General features: G+C 49.6%; 1 protein-coding gene across 1 annotated transcript in view; it reads left to right on the top strand.

Annotated features, from left to right (window-relative positions):
* The first annotated feature begins 388 nt into the window (after positions 1–388).
* Positions 389–12357, top strand: part of smarca4a (SWI/SNF related BAF chromatin remodeling complex subunit ATPase 4a) — a 21053-nt gene continuing 9084 nt past the window's right edge. The window contains exons 1-30 of the mRNA XM_076997226.1: positions 389–615; positions 2701–2958; positions 3190–3322; positions 3634–4098; positions 4519–4617; positions 4842–5097; positions 5184–5310; positions 5437–5610; positions 5778–5951; positions 6032–6199; positions 6310–6360; positions 6625–6755; positions 7039–7093; positions 7411–7520; positions 7656–7803; positions 7983–8146; positions 8428–8494; positions 8651–8761; positions 8996–9238; positions 9326–9439; positions 9565–9672; positions 9767–9853; positions 9954–10000; positions 10085–10251; positions 10424–10587; positions 10721–10948; positions 11107–11184; positions 11296–11514; positions 11611–11873; positions 12082–12187. Coding sequence (XP_076853341.1) covers positions 2737–2958; positions 3190–3322; positions 3634–4098; positions 4519–4617; positions 4842–5097; positions 5184–5310; positions 5437–5610; positions 5778–5951; positions 6032–6199; positions 6310–6360; positions 6625–6755; positions 7039–7093; positions 7411–7520; positions 7656–7803; positions 7983–8146; positions 8428–8494; positions 8651–8761; positions 8996–9238; positions 9326–9439; positions 9565–9672; positions 9767–9853; positions 9954–10000; positions 10085–10251; positions 10424–10587; positions 10721–10948; positions 11107–11184; positions 11296–11514; positions 11611–11873; positions 12082–12187 — 4479 coding nt within the window. The 5' untranslated portion in view covers positions 389–615; positions 2701–2736. The remainder of the gene's footprint in view (positions 616–2700; positions 2959–3189; positions 3323–3633; positions 4099–4518; positions 4618–4841; positions 5098–5183; positions 5311–5436; positions 5611–5777; positions 5952–6031; positions 6200–6309; positions 6361–6624; positions 6756–7038; positions 7094–7410; positions 7521–7655; positions 7804–7982; positions 8147–8427; positions 8495–8650; positions 8762–8995; positions 9239–9325; positions 9440–9564; positions 9673–9766; positions 9854–9953; positions 10001–10084; positions 10252–10423; positions 10588–10720; positions 10949–11106; positions 11185–11295; positions 11515–11610; positions 11874–12081; positions 12188–12357) is intronic.

Here is a 12357-nt window from a genome sequence, read left to right as displayed (position 1 = left end):
TGTTACTTTTTATCATATCTTAATACACAAATTTCCTTATAATTTAAGTTTTGCTAAATGTTATTATTCTGTCCTCTAATTTGTCGAGTTGTCACTCTACTCAGTTCTACAAATCTGCATCTTTGTAGCGCTCTACCTTAAGATTTAGATCAAATATGTTGGCCAGGATGATGGGATGTGCAAATGGTAAAGCATAAAACAGTGTTTATTTTTTTGTCACAATCTATACGTGGTGCTGATAGATTATACACTACACTTGCTACACTAAGCTCACAGAAACAGTTACGCTTCCACATAACCGCGTCCTACTCTCTCGTTATTGTAAATATTCAGAATTAAAGTGCTTCTCCAGTAGGAGAACCCATCCCCCCATCTCTTCAAGCCCGCATTCCGCCCTGCAACGAGGTTTGGAGCCAAGCGGGCTGTGTTGACCGCTCGCAGGGGGCTAGGGGGCGCTAGTGAGCGGCAGTGTGTGCGTTATGGCAGCAGCTAACGACAGACAGGAGGGAGGGGGGTGAGACGGAAAAAAAGGAACAGGCTGAGCTGCTCTTTGTTTCTAGCTAGCTAGCAAAAAGAAAACGGGGGAGTCACCGGCGAAACATAAATCCACAGACTGTAAGTAATCTCTTGGGTTTTTTTTCCCCCACCCGAAACATTTAGATAGATATCTGACTTTAAAAGTAACGAAATACTAAATATTTAATAGTAACTAAAGTGTTTAAAATGTAGTTTTTGTCCTGGTTTAAGTCGTGGTGAGATCACCTAGCCGCTGGGTCGTACCGTGGCGGCGATAGAGCGGAATGAATGAATGTTTTTTTGGGAAATGTGGGAGGACGGAGTGAAAGATGCTGAACGCGAGTCGGGGTCGAAACGCCTCAAAAACGAAAGACGGTTGTTTTCAGCTTTCGCTCTTCGCGTTAAAACGTGATACTTTAATTAAATGAATCATAGAGCTGGTGGGGGGAGGGAAGCGTGGCCGGCTAGCCGGGCTGGTACAGACCCGGCACGGCCGCGTTTATTCGCGACACTTTTTGTTTTGTACGTGTGGGAAATGTTCCCCACAGCTGCCCACGACCGCGCCGTGTGGGCCGGGGGGGCCAGATCGAGTCGGTCGTCCCCACAACTCCAGTTTCAACATCGGTTCGTTAATAAAAGACACCGAGATACTCGCTGGGCTACGTTAGCCGACGCCAGCTAGCCGGTTATCGGTGTCCTTCACCAGACACTCGTCGGTCTCGCCGGCGTTAGCTGGTTGTTATAAAACCGTGGAAGTGTTCACCAAAACCCCCGAGACTCGCACGGGTTCATATAACGAACCGTTCAAAATACCGGCTCGGTGTTTGGTTTATGTGCGGCGTTAACTCCTCATACAAACTCAAATGTACCGGGCGATAAGTCCTCTGAGGGTCGTGGCAGGCCGGCCAGACACACGGACTATTTAACTGTAACGTCTCAAGTGTTTTATGCTGCTTTAAATGAATATTAAACCATAAATATGTCTATAAAGCGACGACAGTAACCGAAGTTACGTGGGTGCTAGCTGGCTAACTAGGTCAACCAAAGTGGTTACCACACACGGCCCATTTAATTAACGTCCCCTGGTTTGTTTGCACATATGATATGGGCAGCTAACAGGACCTCACACGACAGGTTTTTACATGTATTCGATTAAAACAGTGGGCGATTAATTCGACTATGCCGACTCTTTTTTTTTTGCTTTTCTTTTTTGGTCGTCGATTCGATTCGCCCGAGACTCTTCGCTTCGACATTATCCGCACGACTACAGCTAACCGGCTAGGAAAGCTGGGCTAACTATTTGGTATAACAACGGGGGTTTATCTCCTCTGTACTCCAGTCGCCGTGTTTTCGTCGGTGTGTTGTGCCACCGGAGTTTGACAGCTGAGCGGCGGCACGGCCGTAGATTCTCGGTTCGGTTCGGTTAATCGCGCAACGTTTTCTTCACGATCCCGTGATCGGTTCGTGGCTCTGCAGCGCTGCAGTATTACACTTGGGTGTCGAGTGAAACGACGGGGCTAAAATGTGTGTTTTAACAGTTTAAATTATTCAACTCTTAATTTAAGCTCGTGTATGTGGCTTTCTGACTAAATACTTAAATCGTTATAAATACGCTGCACTGTTTTTGTCCTGGGTTGAGTTGGTTGGTGACCTGTGGCTGGACGAGGCATCGTACACTAGGTGTTGTAGTTCGACAAAAACAGCGATGTAATATTAACACACGAAGAGCTTTACTGTGTGGAGGGGTTTACTGTTTTTTTCTTTAAATGCTGCTTTTGTGAAATTCATTTATTTCAAACCATACGTAATGCCTGACGACTTTAATAGCATCTAATAACAGACCATGACAATAAACCAAAGCCAGCCTTATTAAAGCAGAAATCATTGTATCCACTAATTTCCTGTTTTCAGTTTTCTATATTAATAAGAATGTACTTTTATTTAAGTAAAAGTTAAACCACTTACTAAAACAGAACTGTTGACTTTGTTTGGCTAACATTGGAGTTAGGAAAAAAGGTATATGCATTTTGAAAGCCTGCAGCTTGATGGGTCTTTGCCACTGTAAACGTCATTGTAAAATCTGTCAAACCTAGATGTATTCATTCTATGTGTGACTGTAATATACATAAATTAATTCTATTTTTGTAGCATTCAGAGGGTTTAATTTTTGTTATCTTTTAATAGTGCTTTGCTTCACTTACTCCTCCTGGCTTTGCTGAGATGTCCACTCCAGACCCCCCCATGGGAGGGACACCCCGGCCCGGCCCTTCTCCAGGTCCCGGGCCCTCTCCAGGGGGTTTGATGGGTCCAAGTCCTGGGCCTTCACCTGGCTCTGCCCATGGAATGATGGGCCCCAGCCCGGGACCGCCATCAACTGGACATCCCCTACCACCACAAGGACCCTCTGGCTACCCCCAGGACAGCATGCACCAGATGCACAAGGTGAGACCATACAGATAAGAGGATATAGCTTTGTCGTCTTTTTTGTTGTTGTTGTTTTGGTTTTGCTTTGCTTGATATGGTCCCCTGCAATCTTTAATCAAGTGATCCGTTGTCATTTGTGGAGACATTCCAGTTTTGAATTTGATATGAAGGATATGTGGAAATGTTTATAGAAAAATGTTTGTTTGTGCATTGGCTAAATAAAGTTAATGTCTACTTTTTTCCATATAGTCTATTGAAGGGATGCATGAGAAGCCCATGCCAGATGATCCTCGCTATGGCCAGATGAAGGGCATGGGTATGAGGCATGGAGCCCACAGTGCCATGGGTCCACCACCCAGCCCCATGGATCAACATTCCCAAGGTACTTGATTGGCCTAGCATTGGTAGCACCAGTAATCGAGATGATGTGCCTCTAACCCTCAATAGTTGAAATATATGTCAAGATATATAAAGGAAGCAAACATGATAAATGCTCAATGTTTGCTTAGCTTACAGGTATGTCTAATATTATTTGCATATGTCAAGCCTATACTTTACATATTTAAAGACATATTTAAAGCCAGAGCTAACGTTTTAACTTTGGTGCTAAGTCATAGCTCTCATTCTCAATGCATATGTTGTCTATGTTTTGAATTCAGTATCTTTTAGTATTTTTCTTTGTCTTAACTGCAGGTTATCCATCTCCACTCGGAGGTTCTGAACACGCCCCTAGCCCTGTGCCCGCCAACGGCCCTCCATCTGGCCCCATGATGCCCTCAGCCCCGGGCAGCATCCCCATTGAGGGTGGAGACCCTCAAGCCATGGCCCAACAAAACCGGCCAGGTGGTCCCTCGGCTGGCCCAGGACCGGGCCCCAATAGTGGGCCCGCAGTTGCCGGAGGGCCCGGAGGTGCCGGAGGTCCCACACCCTTCAATCAGAACCAGCTCCACCAGCTCCGTGCACAGATCATGGCCTACAAGATGCTAGCCCGTGGGCAGCCCCTGCCTGACCACCTGCAGATGGCAGTCCAAGGCAAGAGACCCATGCCAGGCATGCAGCAGGGCATGCCCAACATGCCCCCAACCACGGTGCCCGCACCTGGACATCAGGTTCCCGGAGGTCCCGGCCAAGCGGGCCCCAACTACAACAGGCCACATGGTAAAACGGGAATGATGCTGACGTTTACGTGATTCAATTGTGACCCGGCCAATCTCCACACACACACACACACACACTCACTCACTCGAAATTATGTGTGTTTGTGTGTATGCGCGCTGCTTACAGCACGACAATGCGAATTAGTGACACCTGCTGGTCACCCAAGTGATGTTAGATTTATATATGGCTGGTAAATGCTTGAGACCTTTTGAATAAATTCACAGTAATTAAAGGTAAACAAATGCTTTTATTAGCCTTTAATTAATTAAAGGTTTGTAGAAATCTTCAATGATAATTGATAACAGACAAGCCTTATCTCTGCAGATGCTTGAGGCATAGTTCTAAAGTGAAGCTGTAATTATGCTCAGTGATTTGTGGGCATGGAAGTGGAAGGATATTTCACGCGTGCTCTTTTTGTAGGAATGGTAGGACCAAACATGGCGCCTCCAGGCCCCTCTGGAGTTCCCCCTGGTATGCAGGGACAGCCCCCCAATGGACCCCCCAAATCGTGGCCTGAAGGTGAGACCTGTGCCTGTTCTGCACCTGCACTAAAACACTTCGAAACGATTTCCAGAGAATTAACAGGTATTTCATAATGTAGATTCTTCATTGCTGAGTATAACCCGTGTGTGTGTGTGTGTGTGTGTGTGTGTGTGTGTGTGTGTGTGTGTGTGTGTGTGTGTGTGTGTGTGTGTGTGTGTGTGTGTGTGTGTGTGTGTGTGTGTGTGTGTGTGTGTGTCTAGGACCCATGGTGAACGCTGCTGCTCCAGCCAGTGCCCCTCAGAAGCTGATCCCCCCCCAGCCCACTGGTCGCCCCTCCCCCGCCCCTCCCTCTGTACCACCGGCTGCTTCTCCTGTATTGCCCCCTCAGACCCAGTCCCCCGGGCAACAAGCCCCGCCTCCACCCATGATGCTTCACCCAAAACAAAACCGCATAACGCCTATCCAGAAGCCCAGAGGCCTTGACCCTGTGGAGATCCTGCAGGAGAGGGAATATAGGTGAGGCAGACGGAGACCGTCGCCGTTCGTATCCATCCGCTCCGATTTCTCATTCAACCTTTAACCATTTTGCTGTTCTCCTCCAGACTGCAAGCTCGTATAGCTCATCGTATCCAGGATCTAGAGAACCTTCCTGGAGCTCTGCCCGGAGATCTGAGAACCAAAGCCAACATTGAGCTGAAGGCTTTAAGGCTCCTCAACTTCCAGAGACAGGTATCACACTTCTGCCACGATGAACATAGTTACGTGAAACCAGCCCCTTCCTTTCTCCTGTACCCGTCTGACACTGGCTGTAGGCTAAGGTGGAGGTCTCTCTCTCTCTCTCTCTCTCTCCAACAGCTCCGACAGGAAGTGGTGGTGTGCATGCGGCGTGATACGGCGCTGGAGACCGCGCTCAACGCCAAGGCCTACAAACGCAGCAAGCGTCAGTCTCTGCGCGAGGCCCGCATCACCGAGAAGCTGGAGAAGCAGCAGAAGATCGAGCAGGAGCGCAAACGCCGGCAGAAACATCAGGTACGGAGGAGATCTGGCCACGGGCGGTGCTCACCACGGTCTCGAGGTCCAGGTCGTCAAAAACCACCTCCATGTTCACTCGGCGGATGAAAGCACGTTGTTCATACGAGATGGTCGTTTGACTTTTTTTATGGACTTTTTTTGTGTTTCCCTTTCTCGTTCTTCAGGAATATCTCAACAGTATCCTCCAACATGCAAAGGATTTCAAGGAGTACCATCGCTCCATCACGGGGAAGATGCAGAAGCTGACCAAAGCCGTGGCCACCTACCACGCCAACACGGAGCGGGAGCAGAAGAAGGAGAATGAGAGGATCGAGAAGGAGAGAATGAGGAGGCTGATGGTGAGCACGCAAACACACGGCCGCGTCCCACAAACAAACTCGCGCTTTCTTCTAAATAACGCTTGTTGTGTTTCGGCCAGGCCGAGGATGAGGAGGGTTACAGGAAGCTGATTGACCAGAAGAAGGACAAGCGGCTGGCCTACCTGCTGCAGCAGACCGACGAGTACGTGGCCAACCTCACTGAGCTGGTGCGCGCCCACAAGGCTGCGCAGGCCCTCAAAGACAAGAAGAAGAAAAAGAAGAAAAAGGTACTGCTCCCTTTCTGTGGCACACGGCAGACCGATCGCATTCTGGAAGCTTCTCCACTTTTCCACCACGGTGGTATTGATGAAAACAAATGGGTTTTGGTTTGTCATAGAAGACCGAGAATGGTGAGGGTGGAGCACCTGCCTTGGGTCCAGATGGAGAGGTAAAACTAACACACACACACCTTCCTTTTAATATGGTAAGGATCACGAATATTGAAGGTTTTGTAGTTTGTAAAATTCATCTTTTAAATTTGCCGTGCTGCTTTCTTCCCTTGTGGGGGAGGTTACGTTAGTTAGATGTTTGATTACACTGGTGAATTGCTTATTTGTGTCTGTATTTGCCCGTGAGTGTAGAGTGTGGCACGCGCCACGCTGTGTTCAACCCCTCACGCCTGCCTAATGGACGTCTGCTCCTTGTCTTGCAGCCTCTGGATGAGACCAGTCAGATGAGCGACCTACCAGTGAAGGTCATTCATGTGGACAGTGGCAAGATCCTGACTGGAGTAGAAGCTCCAAAAGCTGGCCAGCTGGACGCCTGGCTAGAGATGAACCCTGGGTGGGTGTGGCCTCGGAGGCTGGGTTGGGGAGTGGTCTACAGGGAGGGGAGGGTGGGTGTGGCCTTGGAGGCTGGGTTAGGGAGTGGCCTACATTGTCTTGTGACATCAGCATTATATTACTGACCCCATCATTGATTGATTACTACATGCAGTATTATTATTATTACTATAATTATTATTATTATTAATACTACAGAAGGCAGTATTGCCTTCTGTGTTGTTGGTGGTGTTTTTTTTTATTATTAAAGAAAGTTTAAATGATAACATTTGTCCTTTCTGTAGGTATGAGGTCGCCCCACGCTCTGACAGTGAAGACAGCGGTTCAGAGGATGAAGAGGTATCGGCAAGCGCGTGATATTTTTTCTCACTCGTCTGCACACACACACACACACACACACAAACAGCTAATCACAGTGCCTGTAGTGTGGGTGTGCTGAGGAAGAGGAGTGCTGAGGAAAATGATGTCTGAGATGATGTTTCCACTTAGTTTAGCCTTAAAGATGAAATGTTTTTTAGTCTTATGCTGAACTATTGGTGTATTCTGCTACCCGGTGTACCCGGAACAGAACGCCTGTCCAGCAGGTGCAGGTTAGGTGTTTCTAAACAGCTGTTAAGTGTGTGGAGTGATCACACCTCTCTCCCTGATCTCTACAGGAGGACGAGGACGAGCCAACACATTCTCAGGCGCCAGCAGAAGAGAAGAAGAAAATCCCAGATCCCGACAGCGAGGACGTGTCCGAGGTGGATGCCCGCCACATTATCGAGTGAGTCCCTAAACGCCTTTATGGCCTTTCGGTAAGGTCGTTTTCTGGCCTGTGGTGTCTCGTTATGGCACGTGGTGTTTTTGCATAGTTTGCTGGTGGAGGCGGGGCTAAGTGTCCTGCGTTCCCGCCCTGCAGGAACGCGAGGCAGGACGTGGATGACGAGTACGGCAGTGCTGCCTTCGAGGTGGGTCTGCAGTCCTACTACGCTGTAGCCCACGCCGTCACTGAGAAGGTGGACAGACAGTCCTCACTCATGGTTAATGGGACACTTAAGCAATACCAGGTAAAAACATCCCTAGTAAGAGACTTTACCCCAGTATTCAGACTTTACTACGACGATAGACTAGTTCTCTTTTTCACTCTCGTGGTCTCTCTCTCTCTCTCTCTCTCTCTCTCTCTCTCTCTCTCTCTCTCTCTCTCTCTCTCTCTCTCTCTCTCTCTCTCTCTCTCTCTCTCTCTCAGATTAAAGGGTTGGAGTGGCTGGTCTCTCTGTATAATAATAATCTGAATGGCATTCTTGCTGATGAGATGGGCTTGGGGAAGACCATCCAGACCATTGCACTCATCACCTACCTCATGGAGTACAAGCGCATCAACGGGCCCTTCCTCATCATCGTCCCTCTCTCGTTAGTCTCTCTCTCTCTCTCTCTCTCCCTCCCTCCCTCTGTCCTTTCTTACTTTCTTTGTATTTTTCATACGTTAAAATGTTGAAAGCCAAGTAATGTGATCTTTTGCCTCCCAATGTGGGATTTAAGATGTCGTATCCTGTGTGCATACATGTGTTTGTAGCATATAAGTGTGTTACATTTGCTAGTTTATATTGAACCCATTGCCATAATAAAGGGGTCCTTTAGTGATGACCCTTTAGTTTTTTGTTCGTGCCATCATCCGTGTTTTCTCCCCACAGGACCCTGTCCAATTGGGTGTACGAGTTTGATAAGTGGGCCCCATCTGTGGTAAAAGTCTCATACAAGGTAATTAAATCTGTTGGACATTTTCAAAAATACAGACCACGGAAGCTCTCCACGGGGCCAACGTTACATTCGCTAAGCATCGGTGACCTCTGCGTGTTCAAGTATGAGGTGCGTGTTCTCCTGGGTGAAGCCGTTCTCCTGCGTTCATCTCCCCAGGGTTCCCCGGCTGCTCGCCGTGCCTTCCTTCCCATAATGCGCAGCGGCAAGTTCAACGTGCTGGTCACCACCTACGAGTACATCATCAAAGACAAGCAAGTGCTGGCCAAGGTGCGTCCCGTCGGCCACCGCTAACGTCACGCGAGACCTCTTTAGGATCCTTTGTGTCCTTGTGTGGTTATTATAATCCATTTCCAAAGAACTGGTTTCATGGTCTGTGCGCTCTCTCTCTCTATCTATCTCTCTCTCTATCTATCTCTCTCTATCTCTCTCTCTATATCTCTCTCTCTCTCTCTATCTCTCTCTCTCTCTCTCTCTCTCTCTCTATCTCTCTCTCGCTCTCAGATCCGTTGGAAGTACATGATTGTGGACGAGGGCCACAGGATGAAGAACCACCACTGCAAGCTGACGCAGGTGTTGAACACGCACTACCTGGCGCCCCGTCGTCTGCTGCTCACGGGCACACCGCTGCAGAACAAGCTACCCGAGCTCTGGGCCCTCCTCAACTTCCTGCTGCCCACCATCTTCAAGAGCTGCAGCACCTTCGAGCAGTGGTTCAACGCGCCCTTCGCCATGACCGGGGAGAAGGTGCGAGAAGGTTTCTCGCAGCGGCTCTTGAGTGAGTTCTCTGAATGGGGTGTGTGTGGTAGTGACCAGGGCTTCTCCGCTCCGCAGGTGGACCTGAACGAAGAGGAGACCATCCTCATCATCCGCCGCCTGCACAAAGTGCTCCGCCCCTTCCTGCTCAGGAGACTCAAGAAGGAAGTGGAGGCCCAGCTGCCTGAGAAGGTCTGTTGCTTGAACCCGCATTCATTCCCTTTTTGAACTCTGACAATTCTCCATGTGCATGTCCTGTGAAATTCTGGATGACCTGATGTTCTGATCTCGAGCTGTGACTGTTTCTCGGCCTGTAGGTGGAGTACGTGATTAAGTGTGACATGTCAGCTCTGCAGAGAGTACTGTACCGGCACATGCAGGCCAAGGGAGTCCTGCTCACAGACGGCTCAGAGAAGGACAAGAAGGTAACGTTGCTGTTCGAGCCGTTTCCTCAACGTAAGGGATCGGGCTGTGCTGCCATCCGAAAGTGTGAAGGTAACGTCAATATATGCACTGCAGGGTAAAGGAGGAACGAAGACCCTGATGAACACCATCATGCAGCTCAGGAAGATCTGTAACCACCCATACATGTTCCAGCACATCGAGGTAACGCAAACGCCTCCTCTCGGTCTCCTGCGCAATAGCGTGTCGGTACAGCACGAGCTCTGCCTTGTTTAAACCTGGCGCTTGGCTTTCGTTTTTACAGGAGTCCTTCTCTGAGCACTTGGGCTTCACAGGAGGGATTGTACAGGGGTAAGAACGTCTCCGGCGCTCCTCTTGTCTAGCCGCTTCAGGTGAAGGTCTGTCTCCAAACGTGTGACTCTCCTTCTTCTTCAGACCGGACCTGTATCGCGCCTCAGGGAAATTTGAGCTCCTGGACCGCATTCTGCCCAAGCTGCGAGCCACCAACCACAAAGTGCTGCTTTTCTGTCAGATGACCTCCCTCATGACTATAATGGAAGACTACTTTGCATATCGCAATTTCAAATATCTGCGCCTGGACGGTGAGTGTGTGCCTCTCTTTATGTAGACATGTGCCAACTGAGCCCCGTGTGTCTTCAATGACCTGACTATATTTAGCAAATATCTGCCTAGTCCATAGCTACCTATGTTCTGTTTCTAGCTGAAGTGTGTGTGTGTGTGTGTGTGTGTGTGTGTGTGTGTGTGTGTGTGTAGGAACTACTAAGGCTGAGGACCGTGGCATGCTGCTGAAGAACTTTAATGACCCCTCCTTTCAGTACTTTGTGTTCCTACTGAGCACCAGAGCTGGAGGTCTGGGCCTCAACCTCCAATCTGCTGACACCGTCATCATTTTCGACAGTGACTGGAACCCCCATCAGGTAATCATGTCCCCCCCGTGGTGTGAGAGGTTAGCTTGGCCCCAGACTTAGCTTGGCTCTGCACCCGTTTCCTTCCCGCTCAACTTTGCTCCGCCCTGTCTCCTAACTCCTCCCCCTCCTCTTGATCCTACAGGACCTGCAGGCCCAGGACCGCGCCCACCGCATCGGGCAGCAGAATGAGGTGCGCGTGCTGCGTCTGTGCACGGTCAACAGTGTGGAGGAGAAGATCCTGGCCGCCGCCAAGTACAAGCTCAACGTGGACCAGAAGGTCATCCAGGCGGGCATGTTCGACCAGAAGTCGTCCAGCCACGAGCGCCGGGCCTTCCTGCAGGCCATCCTGGAGCACGAGGAGCAGGACGAGGTGGCGTCTCCGTCCTGCCGCTGCACATTACCTGGTTATAGATTATAATCTGCTCCAGGAACCTTCCCACAACAGGATGGACAGCTGACGACTGGCTTAAAAAGGCAACCTCGTTCACTGGTTGGGGGTTTTTTTCTTATTTTTCCTGAACATTTTAGGAGGAGGACGAGGTGCCTGATGATGAGACTGTCAATCAGATGATCGCCAGAAGTGAGGAGGAGTTTGACCACTTCATGGTGAGTTCACGGCTCCAGCACCAGCTGACCAGACTACGCGTGTCTGTTGTCATTATGCTCCAACTCCAATCATGTTCTCCTGTTTCCTCCCTCCAACACCGCCTCTTCCAGCGTATGGATCTGGACCGGCGCCGAGAGGAGGCCCGGAACCCCAAGCGCAGGCCACGCCTGATGGAGGAAGACGAGCTGCCCACCTGGATCATGAAGGACGACGCCGAGGTGGAGCGACTCACCTGCGAGGAAGAGGAGGAGAAGATGTTTGGCCGTGGCTCACGTCAGAGGAAGGAGGTGGACTACAGCGACTCTCTTACGGAGAAACAGTGGCTGAAGGTGAGAGACCACCGGCCATGTGTGTGGTGTCTTTAAATGACAGATTTGTTTAAATAGCTGTAGCGACATGGTACACCTCGTTCTCTCCGCCTCCAGGCCATTGAGGAGGGCACGTTGGAAGAGATTGAAGAAGAAGTGAGGCACAAGAAGACGACCCGGAAGAGGAAACGAGACCGGGACATTGACCCGGGCCCGGCCACGCCCAGCTCCAGTGGTGGGCGGAGCAGGGATAAGGACGAAGACAGTAAAAAACAGAAGAAACGTGGCCGACCTCCTGCAGAGAAGCTCTCGCCCAACCCCCTTTCCCTCACCAAGAAGATGAAGAAAATAGTCGATGCCGTCATCAAGTATAAGGACAGGTGAGTCGTCAACTTGCTAAACTCACCTGTGGCATCCGCTGTTTTAAATATAGTTGATTGACGATTAATTTGCCACATTGATTTTGGTGGTGGAGTATGTGTGTATTGTGTCTTAAGGAGTCACACACAGTTTAGAGTGCGCTCTCCCAGGCTTTTAGGTTGGATCTTGTGTTTAAGTCTAAGTCTGCCTTGTTGTGGTCATTGGCAGCAACGGCAGGCAGCTCAGTGAAGTCTTCATCCAGCTGCCGTCTCGCAAGGAGCTGCCCGAGTATTACGAGCTCATCCGCAAACCTGTGGACTTCCGCAAGATCAAGGTAACGCCACCTGCCACTTCACGCACCGTGTGTCTCGCCGTGTTTACTTTACTCAGTAACAAAAAAAAGCTGCAATTGACTCAAGTTTTTAAACTGTAGGAAATGTTAACTACGTTTCTACATTACAAAACTGACTTTACATATGGCGCATTTCCACACGGGCCTGCTTG

Source organism: Brachyhypopomus gauderio, chromosome 2 (assembly GCF_052324685.1).
Source record: "Brachyhypopomus gauderio isolate BG-103 chromosome 2, BGAUD_0.2, whole genome shotgun sequence".
Classification (NCBI taxonomy): domain Eukaryota; kingdom Metazoa; phylum Chordata; class Actinopteri; order Gymnotiformes; family Hypopomidae; genus Brachyhypopomus; species Brachyhypopomus gauderio.
The sequence above is the reverse complement of the archived record's forward strand: the minus strand, read 5'-3'. Positions and strand labels throughout refer to the sequence as shown.